Raw genomic sequence first — 13,018 nt, 5'->3', positions numbered from 1 at the left:
ACTAAAACTGTAGTAACTGTACTAAAACTGTAGTAACTGTACTGATACTGTAGTAACTGTACTAAAACTGTAGTAACTGTACTGATACTGTAGTAACTGTACTAAAACTGTAGTAACTGTACTAAAACTGTAGTAACTGTACTAATACTGTAGTAACTGTACTAAAACTGTAGTAACTGTACTAAAACTGTAGTAACTGCACTAATACTGTAGTAACTGTACTAAAACTGTAGTAACTGTACTAAAACTGTAGTAACTGTACTGATACTGTAGTAACTGTACTAAAACTGTAGTAACTGTACTGATACTGTAGTAACTGTACTAAAACTGTAGTAACTGTACTGATACTGTAGTAACTGTACTAATACTGTAGTAACTGTACTAAAACTGTAGTAACTGTACTAAAACTGTAGTAACTGCACTAATACTGTAGTAACTGTACTAAAACTGTAGTAACTGTACTAAAACTGTAGTAACTGTACTAAAACTGTAGTAACTGTACTGATACTGTAGTAACTGTACTAAAACTGTAGTAACTGCACTAATACTGTAGTAACTGTACTAAAACTGTAGTAACTGTACTGATACTGTAGTAACTGTACTAATACTGTAGTAACTGTACTAAAACTGTAGTAACTGTACTAAAACTGTAGTAACTGCACTAATACTGTAGTAACTGTACTAAAACTGTAGTAACTGTACTAAAACTGTAGTAACTGTACTAAAACTGTAGTAACTGTACTGATACTGTAGTAACTGTACTAAAACTGTAGTAACTGCACTAATACTGTAGTAACTGTACTAAAACTGTAGTAACTGTACTGATACTGTAGTAACTGTACTAATACTGTAGTAACTGTACTAAAACTGTAGTAACTGTACTAAAACTGTAGTAACTGTACTGATACTGTAGTAACTGTACTAAAACTGTAGTAACTGTACTGATACTGTAGTAACTGTACTAATACTGTAGTAACTGTACTAAAACTGTAGTAACTGTACTAAAACTGTAGTAACTGTACTGATACTGTAGTAACTGTACTAATACTGTAGTAACTGTACTAAAACTGTAGTAACTGTACTAAAACTGTAGTAACTGTACTAAAACTGTAGTAACTGCACTAATACTGTAGTAACTGTACTGATACTGTAGTAACTGTACTAATACTGTAGTAACTGTACTAAAACTGTAGTAACTGTACTAAAACTGTAGTAACTGTACTGATACTGTAGTAACTGTACTAATACTGTAGTAACTGTACTAAAACTGTAGTAACTGTACTAAAACTGTAGTAACTGTACTGATACTGTAGTAACTGTACTAAAACTGTAGTAACTGCACTAATACTGTAGTAACTGTACTGATACTGCAGGAATCCATATTAATGTAAGAACCTCTCAGCTAAGTGAAGAGAAACAACGTCCGTCTTTACTTTAAGACATGAAGGTCAGTCAATCTGGAACATTTCACTTCAACTCTGAAGGTTTCTTCAAGCACTGTCTCTCATGAGGACCGAACAGGAGAGGAACTTTTAGGGCCGGACGATTAATCAATTTTTATTTTCAATTACGATTTTGGCTTCCAATGATTATGAAAACAAGATAATCGAGATAAAATGATTATTGTGCCAGTTTCTGTTTCACAATGATGATCTGTGTGGATAATACAACATTTAATAAAATGGAAGCATCATGTTAAATAATTGTGATTTTTGCCATAATCGAGCAGCCCTAATTTTAACCCACCACATGTATCTCTAACAAAGTGATCATTTTAATCCAAACTATGATCTTTCCATAAACCTAACGCAAGATTAGAAAATGCTGCTGTGTCGTTCTGGAGTCACATGATCAAACCACAGATCTGGAGTTTAATGTGGAAGACTTGTTGGACAGACTGAAATTACATTCCATAGAGCCATGCTGCTAACGTGGCTGAAAATAGGATAAATAAATAGGACATTCTGAAGAGTGAACCCTGAACTTCTTCCTGCTGACATGTCAGTTGGAGCTGCCATTAAAATGACGCAGCAATATTTTCATCAAATCCAAATTACACCTGAGTCGACAGTTTGAAGCAGAGACACAGCAGAGAGGAGAGCTATCACGTAGCTTCTACCTGCAGGTATAAAAGTCCATATATAAGTTATTAATACATACATACCTGTACGCATGCATGCAGAGACACATGCACCCACATATCATTCCCATCTTTCGGGGTTAAGTGCTTCTCTGGCTGCATGGTTGAGGCTGATACATGTGACAGCAGATCAGTTTCCCATCAATCAGCTCCTCATCTTTTCTTTCCACACATCAGAAGTCTCTCCGCCGCCAGCTGAACAGATTAACCCTTAACACTCCATACAGGCCGTTAGCATCAACAGTCACAGTCAAATCTGAACACACGGACATCATACATCATCATACAAATACTGTTGGACTCAGTTTGACTTGCACTTTCTTTGGATACCAGTATTACTGTAAATATCTATAAATCCACTTAGAAATCATTTGAGTTACAATCTCAATTTGGTTTCATTCCGTCATCAAAGGAAGGAAAGTGGAATTTCAGACAGAAACTTAACATTAGCACAAAGCTAACAGAGATCAGCGGGGCGGCGGATCACCATCGGCCCTGTGTAGGCAGATCGCTCCGTCTTTAGCGGCTCCTGGTCGGCCCTCTGTCTGCACGCCGCTCAGAATGAAACATGAGGATTTAATGCAGATTTCTGAAAGTCAGATAGATTTGAAGGAGCAGATGATTCTGGTGTCAGTTTGTTGTTGGAGCAGCTGATAAAAAGTTTAAAACTGGAACATTTAGTTTGTAGACTACACGTGTACTGACAAAAACTAGGAAAAGAGATCAGGTTTCTCCCATTTTAGCTTCCTGTAAAATCTAGAATAGAATTTAAAATCCTTCTCCTAACTTACAAAGCCCTTAATGATCAGGCACCATCATATCTCGAAGAGCTCATAGTACCGTATTATCCCACTAGAACACTGCGCTCCCAGTATGCAGCTTACTGGTGGTTCCTACAGTCTCCAAAAGTAGAATGGGAGGCAGAGCCTTCAGCTATCAGGCTCCTCTCTTGTGGAACCATCTTCCAGATTCGGTCCGGGGTGCAGACACCCTCTCTATGTTTAAGAGGAGGCTTAAAACTTTCCTTTTTGATAAAGCTTATAGTTAGGGCCGACCAGGCTCGCCTTGGACCAACCCTTAGTTATGCTGCTATAGGCCTAGACTGCCGGGGGAATTCCCATGATGCACTGAGCTCCTCTCTCCTCCTCCTCCTCTCCATCTGTATGCATTCATGAACCATTAATGCATGTTACTAACTTGGCTTCATCCATGGAGTTTTTGAGCTTTCTTGTCTCACAGGAAACCTTCAGCTGTGGACCAACTGCTGCCAGTGTGACGCCTCATCGCTGCTGCTATTATTTTTAGTCATATTTCTATTATTATTGTTGTTTTATTGTTATTGTTGTTGGGAGTTTTTCCTTGCGGCTGTCACCAAGCGCTGTTCATGGAGGAATGTTGGGTCTCTGTAAATTAAAGAGTAGCTTTTTTAGCTCTGTTTTTGCTCTCTACCAACTCCTGAGGGAAATATCTGACTCTTTAGCTGCTAAACGCTCCACTATGTTCACCAGTTTGGTGCTGAGCAGGTAGTGTACAGTGGCTTTTTACAGCTTTTTCTCTGAAAACGACGCTATGAGAGCGCTGAGAGTGAACCAGAACAGTAAAGTTGCAGCCGGACAGATAAACAATGAGCTGAAACTCACTATAAAGCTTTGCAAAGCTGAGAGGAGCTGCAGAGTCACTCATAATTCTCTGTAGGTTCATCACTACTTTCATAGGTATTAGAAACATATATGTTATGGCTGCGTTAAAGATACGTGAGGTCAGCGCTAGAGAATGGTGTTGCCTGTCATGAGGCCCAGTAGACTTATGACAGCACAGCCTGATACCTACTGCAGAGCCTCTTGATTGGTCAAAACATGATTTAACATGAATTCTGGGACTCAGAGGAATTCTGAACCAACTTTTGCCACATTTTATTGTGTATTAATAACTGTGTGAACATACAAGCAAAAACTGGCTATTGCATAAAACTTTTTTTGCATATATAGCGCCGCTCTTATGCAAGATGAAAATATCAATATATGGCAGCCTGGCTGAGACATGTAGTGACTCTTTAAGAAGCCAGTAAATAAAGCGAGAGAACAATGCAAACATACCACAGCAGAGCTCAGAAATTAAACAACATGACAAGAAAGCTGCAGGTCGCCATGACGATACAATAAACTGACACTCTCTCTGTCTGCCAGAGGCGTCTTCCCACAGCGTGCACCTGAAGTAGGACGCTGTCAGACAGGTGAGAGCTGACTGCCAGGAGGAGTTTCAGCCACTGTGAGCTCTTTGTGCTGAGAGGAAAAGTGCAATGCCAGCAGTAACATGATATACTGTGCAAGGATTTACTGGGCGTTATATCACACAGCCTGGAGGGACGTGTGAGTGTGCAGAAGTGGAAGAAGTACTATTTACTTAAGCAAGAGTACAATTAATTACAAAAAATGTAAAAATAGTCCAGTTAAAGTATTGCATTCAATCATAATCATTCTTATTAAAGTTTATTGAGCTTTACTTATATAAAGCTGACAAGTATTCTCAGCTTTATATAAGTAAATACTATCAACTAAATTTACCAAAAGTAAGGAAAGTTTTACACACTCAAATCAAATGGTGGAGGGTAAATATAGTGCACTATACAGAAAATAGGGAGATTTCAGACACGATGACACAGTCAGATCCCACTCTTCAGTATTGCAGTAAAAGTACATAAGTATTATGAGCTTGATGTAGTTAAAGTATTGCTGTAAAAGTACATAAGTATTATGAGCTTGATGTAGTTAAAGTATTGCAGTAAAAGTACATAAGTACTACGAGCTTGATGTAGTTAAAGTACTGCAGTAAAAGTACATAAGTACTACGAGCTTGATGTAGTTAAAGTACTGCAGTAAAAGTACATAAGTATTATGAGCTTGATGTAGTTAAAGTATTGCAGTAAAAGTACATAAGTATTATGAGCTTGATGTAGTTAAAGTATTGCAGTAAAAGTACATAAGTATTATGAGCTTGATGTAGTTAAAGTATTGCAGTAAAAGTAGTGGTTTGGTCCCTCTGACTGATATATTATTATATATGACATCATTAGATTATTAATAGTGAAGCATCAGTGTTAGAGCAGCATGTTACTGTTGTAGCTGCTGGAGGTGGAGCTAGTTTACACTACTTTATATACAGTTAGCTAGTTTAGTCCAGTGGTTCCCAACCTAGGGGTCGGGCCCCTCCAAAGGGTCAGCAGATAAATCTGAGGGGTGGTGAGATGATTAATGGGAGAGGAAAGAAGAAAAAACAAAGTTCTGATACACAAATCTGTTTTCAGTTTTTTGGACTTTTTCTCTAATCTTTGATTTTTGCTGAAATATTGGATCATTTGAACATTTATTGAAATGAAAGCATGTGAGAAGTTTAGAGGGAAAAATCACTATTTGGTGGAGCTGTTAACAACTCATAGACATGTGAAATGTGACCCCGACTACACACTGCTTTTATAGAAGATCTCTATTGAGATCTTCTATAAAAGGTTGTAAACTCTGGTTTGATCTTTAATAGTGTTTTAATGTAAAATCCAAACCAAACAGTAACTCTATTTCCCTCTGAAATGTTGTAAAATAGATGTATTAAGTATCATTAATATGGAAATACTCAAGTAAAATACAAGTATGTCAAGATTACACTGAGGTTCAGTACTGGAGTAACTTGGTTACATTCCACCTGTGGAGGTGTGGTGAACCCACCCCTCACCTGCAGTTCAGCCCACCTGAACACCTTTAAAAGGGGCAAACTGAGCCGTGGCTCCTCACTCTCCTCTCCAGCTCCCTCCAGCCAGAGAAGACAGACAGACAAACACCTTCTCCTCATCATGACGACCATGATGTACTCTTCGTCCTCACGGAGCTCCATGATTGGCGGTGGCCTGGGGCGAGCATCCCTCGGTGGAGGCATGAGCTCATTCAGCATGGCGGGAGGAGCAGGAGGTGGAGGTGTGAGGGTCTCTCAGGCCAGCAGGAGCTTCTCTTCCAGCGGCGGCGGCAGCTTTGGCCTTGGTGGCGGAGCAGGTGCAGGTTTTGGTGGAGGTGCAGGATTCGGGGCTGGCTTCGGCGGAGGAGCGGTGATGGAAGACAGCGTCATCGGCAACGGGAAGTTCACCATGCAGAACCTGAACGACCGCCTGGCCACCTACCTGGCCAAGGTGGCGGCGCTGGAGAAGGCCAACGCTGACCTGGAGATGAAGATCAGGCAGTTTGTGGAGAGCAAGGTCGGCCCTTCCACCAGAGACTACAGCGCCTTCTTAGTCACCATCGCAGAGCTGCAAGGAAAGGTGAGGAAGAGGGGCAGCATGGGAAATGGTGTTCTGAGTCGTCTGTAGTTTTAGCTCTGGTCCAGGGATTCTCAGCCCTGATGCCTTTTATTAAACTTTTCAAAAATCTAACCATTAAAGAAATGTTATATACAGGAAAAAATAAACTACAGGAGCCAAAAAGAGCCGAGGTTGTAAGAATTAACTCAAGATAATTAATACAAGATAAATGATGAGACAATTAACTCAAGAATAAAAAAAAACATTATTGCAACATTTGGCTTCCGTACACAATGGAAATAAATAAAGGAAAGAAATAAAAGAAGCAGCACAACAAAAAACTTCTTCTTTTGTTCACATTTTTTTCAGTAAAAACCAAATAAACCAAATAAAATCCAGCTTCTAAATAAATGAACTTTAGAAGAAAAAAATAACTACAGAAAGGGTTACTGTGAGTTGTTTTCTTATAATTCAATTATCAATGAAAAACAAAAGACATTATTAACTTGTGAACTTGAGAATAAAATTATTGCATCTGATTATCTGATAACAAAGAAGATTGAGGCGGTGAGGATACAGCAGGACTCAGAGGTGTTGGATGGACGACACCTGTGTGTTAGAGATCCAGGTGAGGCTGCCGCGCCCCTCAGAACAAACTCTCATCAGTTTATTAAGACTCAGCTGACTTTATGGTGATATTTTAGCTTCGTAAAGGAATCCTGAATATAAATAGATCATCGACAAATTAATCAGTGCTGAGAATAATTGTGTGATTGGTTGGAGTCATGTGGGTGTGAAATATGTTTGAATCTGATTGGGCGGAGTAGACTGGGGGGTGGGGGGCTCTCAGTGATCGGATCTATGTCTCTGTAAAAGTAGGTCAACCATAAAGCATTTTTGTCAATAAATTTGTACTCTACACTTTCTCTCATGTACTGTCCCTTGAATTTATTTATTTATTTTACTTTTATCGTATCCTATTATACTTTACTTTGTTTGTATATTATCTTTATACAACACATATAGCATATTTCTTTATTTCCCATGTATATCGAGATACTTGGACACATAAGTGGAAGGAATAAAGCTCCATTTGATCTTATTTTATTTGTAAGAAACAAAAAGCTCATTTTAGTCTCATGTTTTCACAGTACATCTGTGTATTTACACATCTGTGTATTTACACATGTCTATAAATTAATGATGATGTACTTTGAGGTCTTTTGACCCAACAAACTTTCATCTTTTGGATTTGTGATGAATTGATCCTTTTTTGCATCTGAAAGCCTCCGCTGGTGTTATGTAGTGTTTGGTGCTGGTTCAGATGTAGGACTGATGTCATCTGTCTGATCTGGTTATAAAAACTTTATTGTTTTTGTTTTCAGATCCAGGACGCCATCATCGCCAAAGGTACAATCATACTGAGCATTGACAACGCCAAGCTGGCTCAGGACGACTTCAGAATCAAGTCAGTAACTTGTTTCTTTACTCTTCTTTCTTTCTTTCTTTCCTCTTTTTCTCTGAATGAATATAAAAAATAAATAGTTGATTTGCATCATTAGAATCAGCTGATTGATCATGTGATCCTTTCAGACCTTTAGTCTCTGTTTTTTGCACTTTGAGTTTTTGTTTTTGAAACAACAATAAAACAAAACCTGCTAGAGAAGTTACATATAATCCAATTAAGTAAAAACATTTTTATTCTGCAACTGCAGCATGTATACAGAGTAGACAAAAATATAGTCCATACCCATCAACCCTCTTTTCAAAACAAGAGGAAGACCATAAAATCTTCACCAAAGTAGAAACAAGTGGGAAATAAACTAGAATACAAGCAGTTACATGACATCTATGTTTCAAAAGCTTAATATTTGTATCTTAAAGCTCTACCTGACTCTTAAGATAAAAACACAAAGACATGTATTTTTCACTCAGCTAAAAAGCAAAAAATTGACCTTTAAGCAGCAGGAGAGTTACAACCAGCCGCGTGGCTCCCTCTGCTGGCTGCTGTCAGAACTGCAGCAGGTGGATCTGAACCTGTTGGAAAAACACCTCAAACTGACAACTGACAACATCCTCTGAACATTATTAAATAATTAGTCTGTTGTAAAATAAAATATGGGCTCAAATTAGATTAAAAAAGATTTCAAGTTCTGAAATTATATTCAGAAATTACTTCAAAGTCTTTAGTTGTATATGTGAAAAGTTTTATGTCATTTATTTATTTAATACAATACACATTAATTAACAGAATTAATTGGCAGATGCTGACATTTGTGAATGTTTAGCAAAGATTTATAGTTGAAGAAAAATGTTTGTGCATAAAAATTGTGCACAATTTTTATAATTACAAATTTTTGTCCTGCTTTTTGTGGTAAAGTCAGAACTCTCGACATATTTAGCAGCATCTTTACGATCATTCATACATAAAAACAATAACAACAAGCTTTACAAACAGGACAAATAAAACAAACACAACTGATTAAACCAGTAAAGTAATATTACATATTCCCAGAATATTGGACATTCAACATAAAACCAACAATGGAAGTATTGCACATGTACATATGGATCTGTTATACAGTGCTCTGTGATGTAACGTTTTACACACTCACAAATTTGAATTTCACAGATTTACAAACTGTGATATACAAGTACAGACTTTGAAATCATTTTGCAAACTCAAAATTTAACTATTTATTCTATTGGCCCATATCTGATCCCATCCCGTGACCTCTCTGCAGGTTTGAGAACGAGCTGTCAATGCGTCAGGGGGTGGAGGCCGACATCGCCGGGCTGAAGACGCTGCTGGGAGATCTGGGTATGGCCAAGACCGACCTGAGCATGCAGATCGAGAGCCTGAAGGAAGAGCTGGTGTCCATGAAGAAGAACCAAGAGGAGGTACGCTGATGCCCTCTTTACAGGAACACTAATAAACACTTCTGTCAACTCCATCTTTTGTTTAGTTAAGTTTTTTAATTATCTCTTGTTTGTTTTTAAAAGTGGAAAACTTGACTGGTTTGGAACAACCTAAAAAAGTCTATATTTTCTGTTCCTGTTGAGTAAAGTCATGACAGTAAACTGATTAGAATAGATTTCAGTCGTATGAAATCTGCTGACATGCCGTAAAATCTCCTGATAAACTTGGAGATCTTGTTTCATGACCGAGCGCTGCCTCCCTCCTCCTGCAGGACCTGATTTCCATGAGAACTCAGATGAGCGGCCAGGTGAACGTAGAGGTGGACGCCGCTCCTCAGGACGACCTCACCAAGGTCATGGAGGACATCAGAGAACACTACGAAACCGTCACCGCCAAGAACAGCAGAGAGCTGGAGTCGTGGTTCCAGGCAAAGGTGAGAAATACAACAGTCTGTGTAAAGAGGAACATCTACAGATCAGGTTGTCTTTGATGAGTTTCAGTGACGTCCTCCTCTTCCTCCTCTCAGACGGAGGTCCTCAATCAGGAGGTGGCGACCACAGAGATGACGCTGAAATCGTCAACGTTGGAGGTGAAGGAGGTGAAGACTCAGCTTCAGGCTCTGGAGATCGAGCTCCAGTCACAGATCAGTATGGTACGAACACCAACACTCTGATTTTTAATAGTAAATGTGTAAATGTGTTGTAAAACACAAGTTTTTATAAAACACACCTGTAGTGTGTTAATATTAATGCATCCATGGCTTTAAATATTTTGTGTTGCTACATGTATATCAGGTATGTTTATTTTTTAAAAAACATTTTATTTTGGTTTTAAATCAGTTCTAAATTACTTAGTAAGATACATTAAACTGTCCATGTAGAGACGACAACGATAACGACTCCTTGTGGTCCAGGTAGAGACAACAATGGACTCCCAAGGTGTCCATTTAGAGGCAAGAGACAATAACCGACTCTCAGGTGTCCACGTCAAGACAATACAAGACTTCCAGGTGTCTATGTAGAGACAAAGACACCCTAATATCCACGTAGAAACAAACTGATTATCAGGTGTCCATGTCGAGACAATAACAGACTCCCGGGTGTCCACATGGACTCCCAGGTATCTACGTAGGGACACTAGTAGACACACTAATGTCCATGTAGAGACAATAACCAACTCAGGGGTCTTGATGGACTCCTAGGTGTCTATGCAGAAACAATTAAAGACCCTCCGGTGTTCACATAGAAATGATAATGGACTCCAAAGTGTCCATCTAGAGACAACAACAATGATAATTGTCCCTGGCTGTTGCTGCTGTTATTGTTATTGTTATGATTGCTGTTATTCTGTCCCCCCCTCCTCTCCCTCCCCCCTCTTTCTTTCTCTCTCAACCCAACCGGTCAAAGCAGATGTCCGCCCACCAAGAATCTGGTTCTGCTTGAGGTTTCTACCCGTTAAAGGGGAGTTTTTCCTTACCACTGACACCAAGTGCTGCTCATGGGGGAATTGTTGGGTCTCTGTAAATTAAAGAGTACGATCTAGACCTGCTCTGTGCCCTGAGATGACTTTTGTTGTGATATGGCGCTATATAAATAAAAATTGATTGATTGATTGATTGATAATGACTCCTTGGGGTCCAAGTAGACACAATAAAAGACTCTTGGGCGTCTACAACAACGTACTTGGGTGGACATGTCCCTTTTGTGTTCTTCACTTTCACCTGATGATTATTTTTGTGTATGTGGAAACCTCATTGTTTATTATCACATCCATCCAGTTGTCCAGTGGTCCAGTTTCCGACCTCTGTCTCTAACCCGTCTGTCTCCTGCAGAAAGCGTCTCTTGAAGCCAACCTGGCTGAAATCCAGAACCGCTACGGCATGCAGATGAGCCGCTTCCAGATGGAGGTGGGCAGCATGGAGGAGCAGCTGGTGCAGCTGAGGGCTGACCTGGAGCGTCAGGGACAGGAGTACCAGATGCTGCTGGACATCAAGACCAGGCTGGAGATGGAGATCGCCGAGTACAGGAGGCTGATGGACGGAGAGGGAGTTGGGTAAGATGAGATCACAGTTACAGACCAACACGCCAGGAATCTGTTCACTCATTCAGACAAGATGAACATCACAGGGAGAGGTCATAACTCAAATCTGAACACAGACATGCAACCCGTGGTGAAAAGTAACAAAGTACATTTACTCAAGTGATGTACTTGAGTACTATTTTGAGGCACTTGTACTTGTGCTTGAGTATTTCCATGTGATGCTACTTTATACTTCCACTCCACTACATGTCAGAGGGAAATATTGTATTGGGAAATATGGGAAATATGTATTTGAGACATTTGGAAACACTGGTCGACATTTTTCACCATTTCCTGACATTTTATGGACCAAACAACTAATTGATGAATCGAGGAAATAATAGACAAATTAATCGATAGTGAAAATACTCATAAGTTGCAGCTTTAAGGCCCAAATACACTGAAAGTGTCTGACACGTGTGTTTTGAAGTACACCTTGTTTTAAATGGCCAAATGGCTAAATGGCCTTTAGTTTGGACTGTTGGTCCAGTGAAACAATATTCTCCCTTGACGTCACCCTTGAGTCTGGGGAATTATAACAGACATTTTTCTCCATTTTCTGATGTTTTACAGACAAAATGATCAATTGAGAAAACAATCAATAGAATAATCATCATTAGTTGCAGCTTTACTAACACATCGCTCTTTTCTGCCTCTTCTAGATCGTCAATGTCCTCCTCTTCCTCCTCTTCCTCCTCCGCCACCACCACTACCACCACCACCACAAAAGTCATTACCGAGGTGATCGAAGAGACCATCTGAGTCCAATCACCTGTCTGTCTGGCTGGGGGGCGGAGCCTAATCTCAACCTATCCCCTGTCCGCAGTCCGAATCAGAGCTCCGAAGCTCTTCTGTCACTTCACATTCATCTTCTGCCGTCATCTAAACCACGATCAGTACAAAGATCATGAATCTGTGAGAGGAAAACTTTGTTTGCAGCTGTACAAACAAACATTCTGTCTGTTGCTTCAAGAAATAAAACTCAACTAAAATCAAATAACAGTGTCTGTATGTTTCTGAGGAAAAGTGTCTCAAAGTAAAACGTGTGTCTTACTGGAGAAAATGTGGTCATACTTTATCTCATAGGCCTGTAGTTTCTACAGTGGTGGAAAGTAACTAAGCACATTTACTCAAGTACTGTACTAAAGTACTATTTTGAGGTATTTATACTTTACTTGAGTATTTCCATGTGATGCTACTTTATACATTTCAGAGGGAAATATTGTACTTTCTACTCCACTACATTTATTTGACAGCTTTAGTTACTTTTCAGATGAAGATTTGACACAATGGATAATATAACAAGCTTTTAAAATACAACACATTGTTAAAGATGAAACCAGTGGTTTCCAACCTTTTTGTCTTTTGACGTCTTACAAAAAGCAGTGTGTAGTCGGGGTCACATTTCACATGTCTATGAGTTGTTAACAGCTCCACCAAATAGTGATTTTTCCCTCTAAACTTCTCACATGCTTTCATTTCAATAAATGTTCAAATGATCCAATATTTCAGCAAAAATCAAAGATTAGAGAAAAAGTCCAAAAACTGAAAACAGATTTGTGTATCAGAACTTTGTTTTTTCTTCTTTCCTCTCCCA

The 13,018-nt window shown here is 39.1% G+C and overlaps 1 protein-coding gene across 1 annotated transcript; it reads left to right on the top strand.

The window, feature by feature from the left end:
- Window positions 1-5,939: 5,939 nt before the first annotated feature.
- Window positions 5,940-12,415, top strand: LOC137167982 (keratin, type I cytoskeletal 13-like). Its single transcript, XM_067570372.1, has 7 exons — window positions 5,940-6,443; window positions 7,808-7,890; window positions 9,167-9,323; window positions 9,614-9,775; window positions 9,869-9,994; window positions 11,174-11,394; window positions 12,084-12,415. Exons 1-7 carry the CDS (start codon window positions 5,985-5,987, stop codon window positions 12,181-12,183), a joined length of 1,308 nt encoding a protein of 435 aa, XP_067426473.1. The 5' UTR covers window positions 5,940-5,984; the 3' UTR covers window positions 12,184-12,415.
- The last annotated feature ends 603 nt before the right edge of the window (window positions 12,416-13,018 follow it).

This window comes from Thunnus thynnus, chromosome 17 (assembly GCF_963924715.1).
Source record: "Thunnus thynnus chromosome 17, fThuThy2.1, whole genome shotgun sequence".
Taxonomy (NCBI): Eukaryota; Metazoa; Chordata; class Actinopteri; order Scombriformes; family Scombridae; genus Thunnus; species Thunnus thynnus.
This window is presented reverse-complemented; position numbering and strand designations above follow the sequence as displayed.

Excerpts from the sequence above, each read along its gene's own strand:
- LOC137167982 (XM_067570372.1), top strand. The coding sequence starts at position 5,985 with ATGACGACCATGATGTACTCTTCGTCCTCACGGAGCTCCATGATTGGC. Across the intron at positions 6,444-7,807 it reads TCGCAGAGCTGCAAGGAAAG|ATCCAGGACGCCATCATCGC; the intron begins GTGAGGAAGAGG and ends TTTTGTTTTCAG. Across the intron at positions 7,891-9,166 it reads CAGGACGACTTCAGAATCAA|GTTTGAGAACGAGCTGTCAA; the intron begins GTCAGTAACTTG and ends ACCTCTCTGCAG.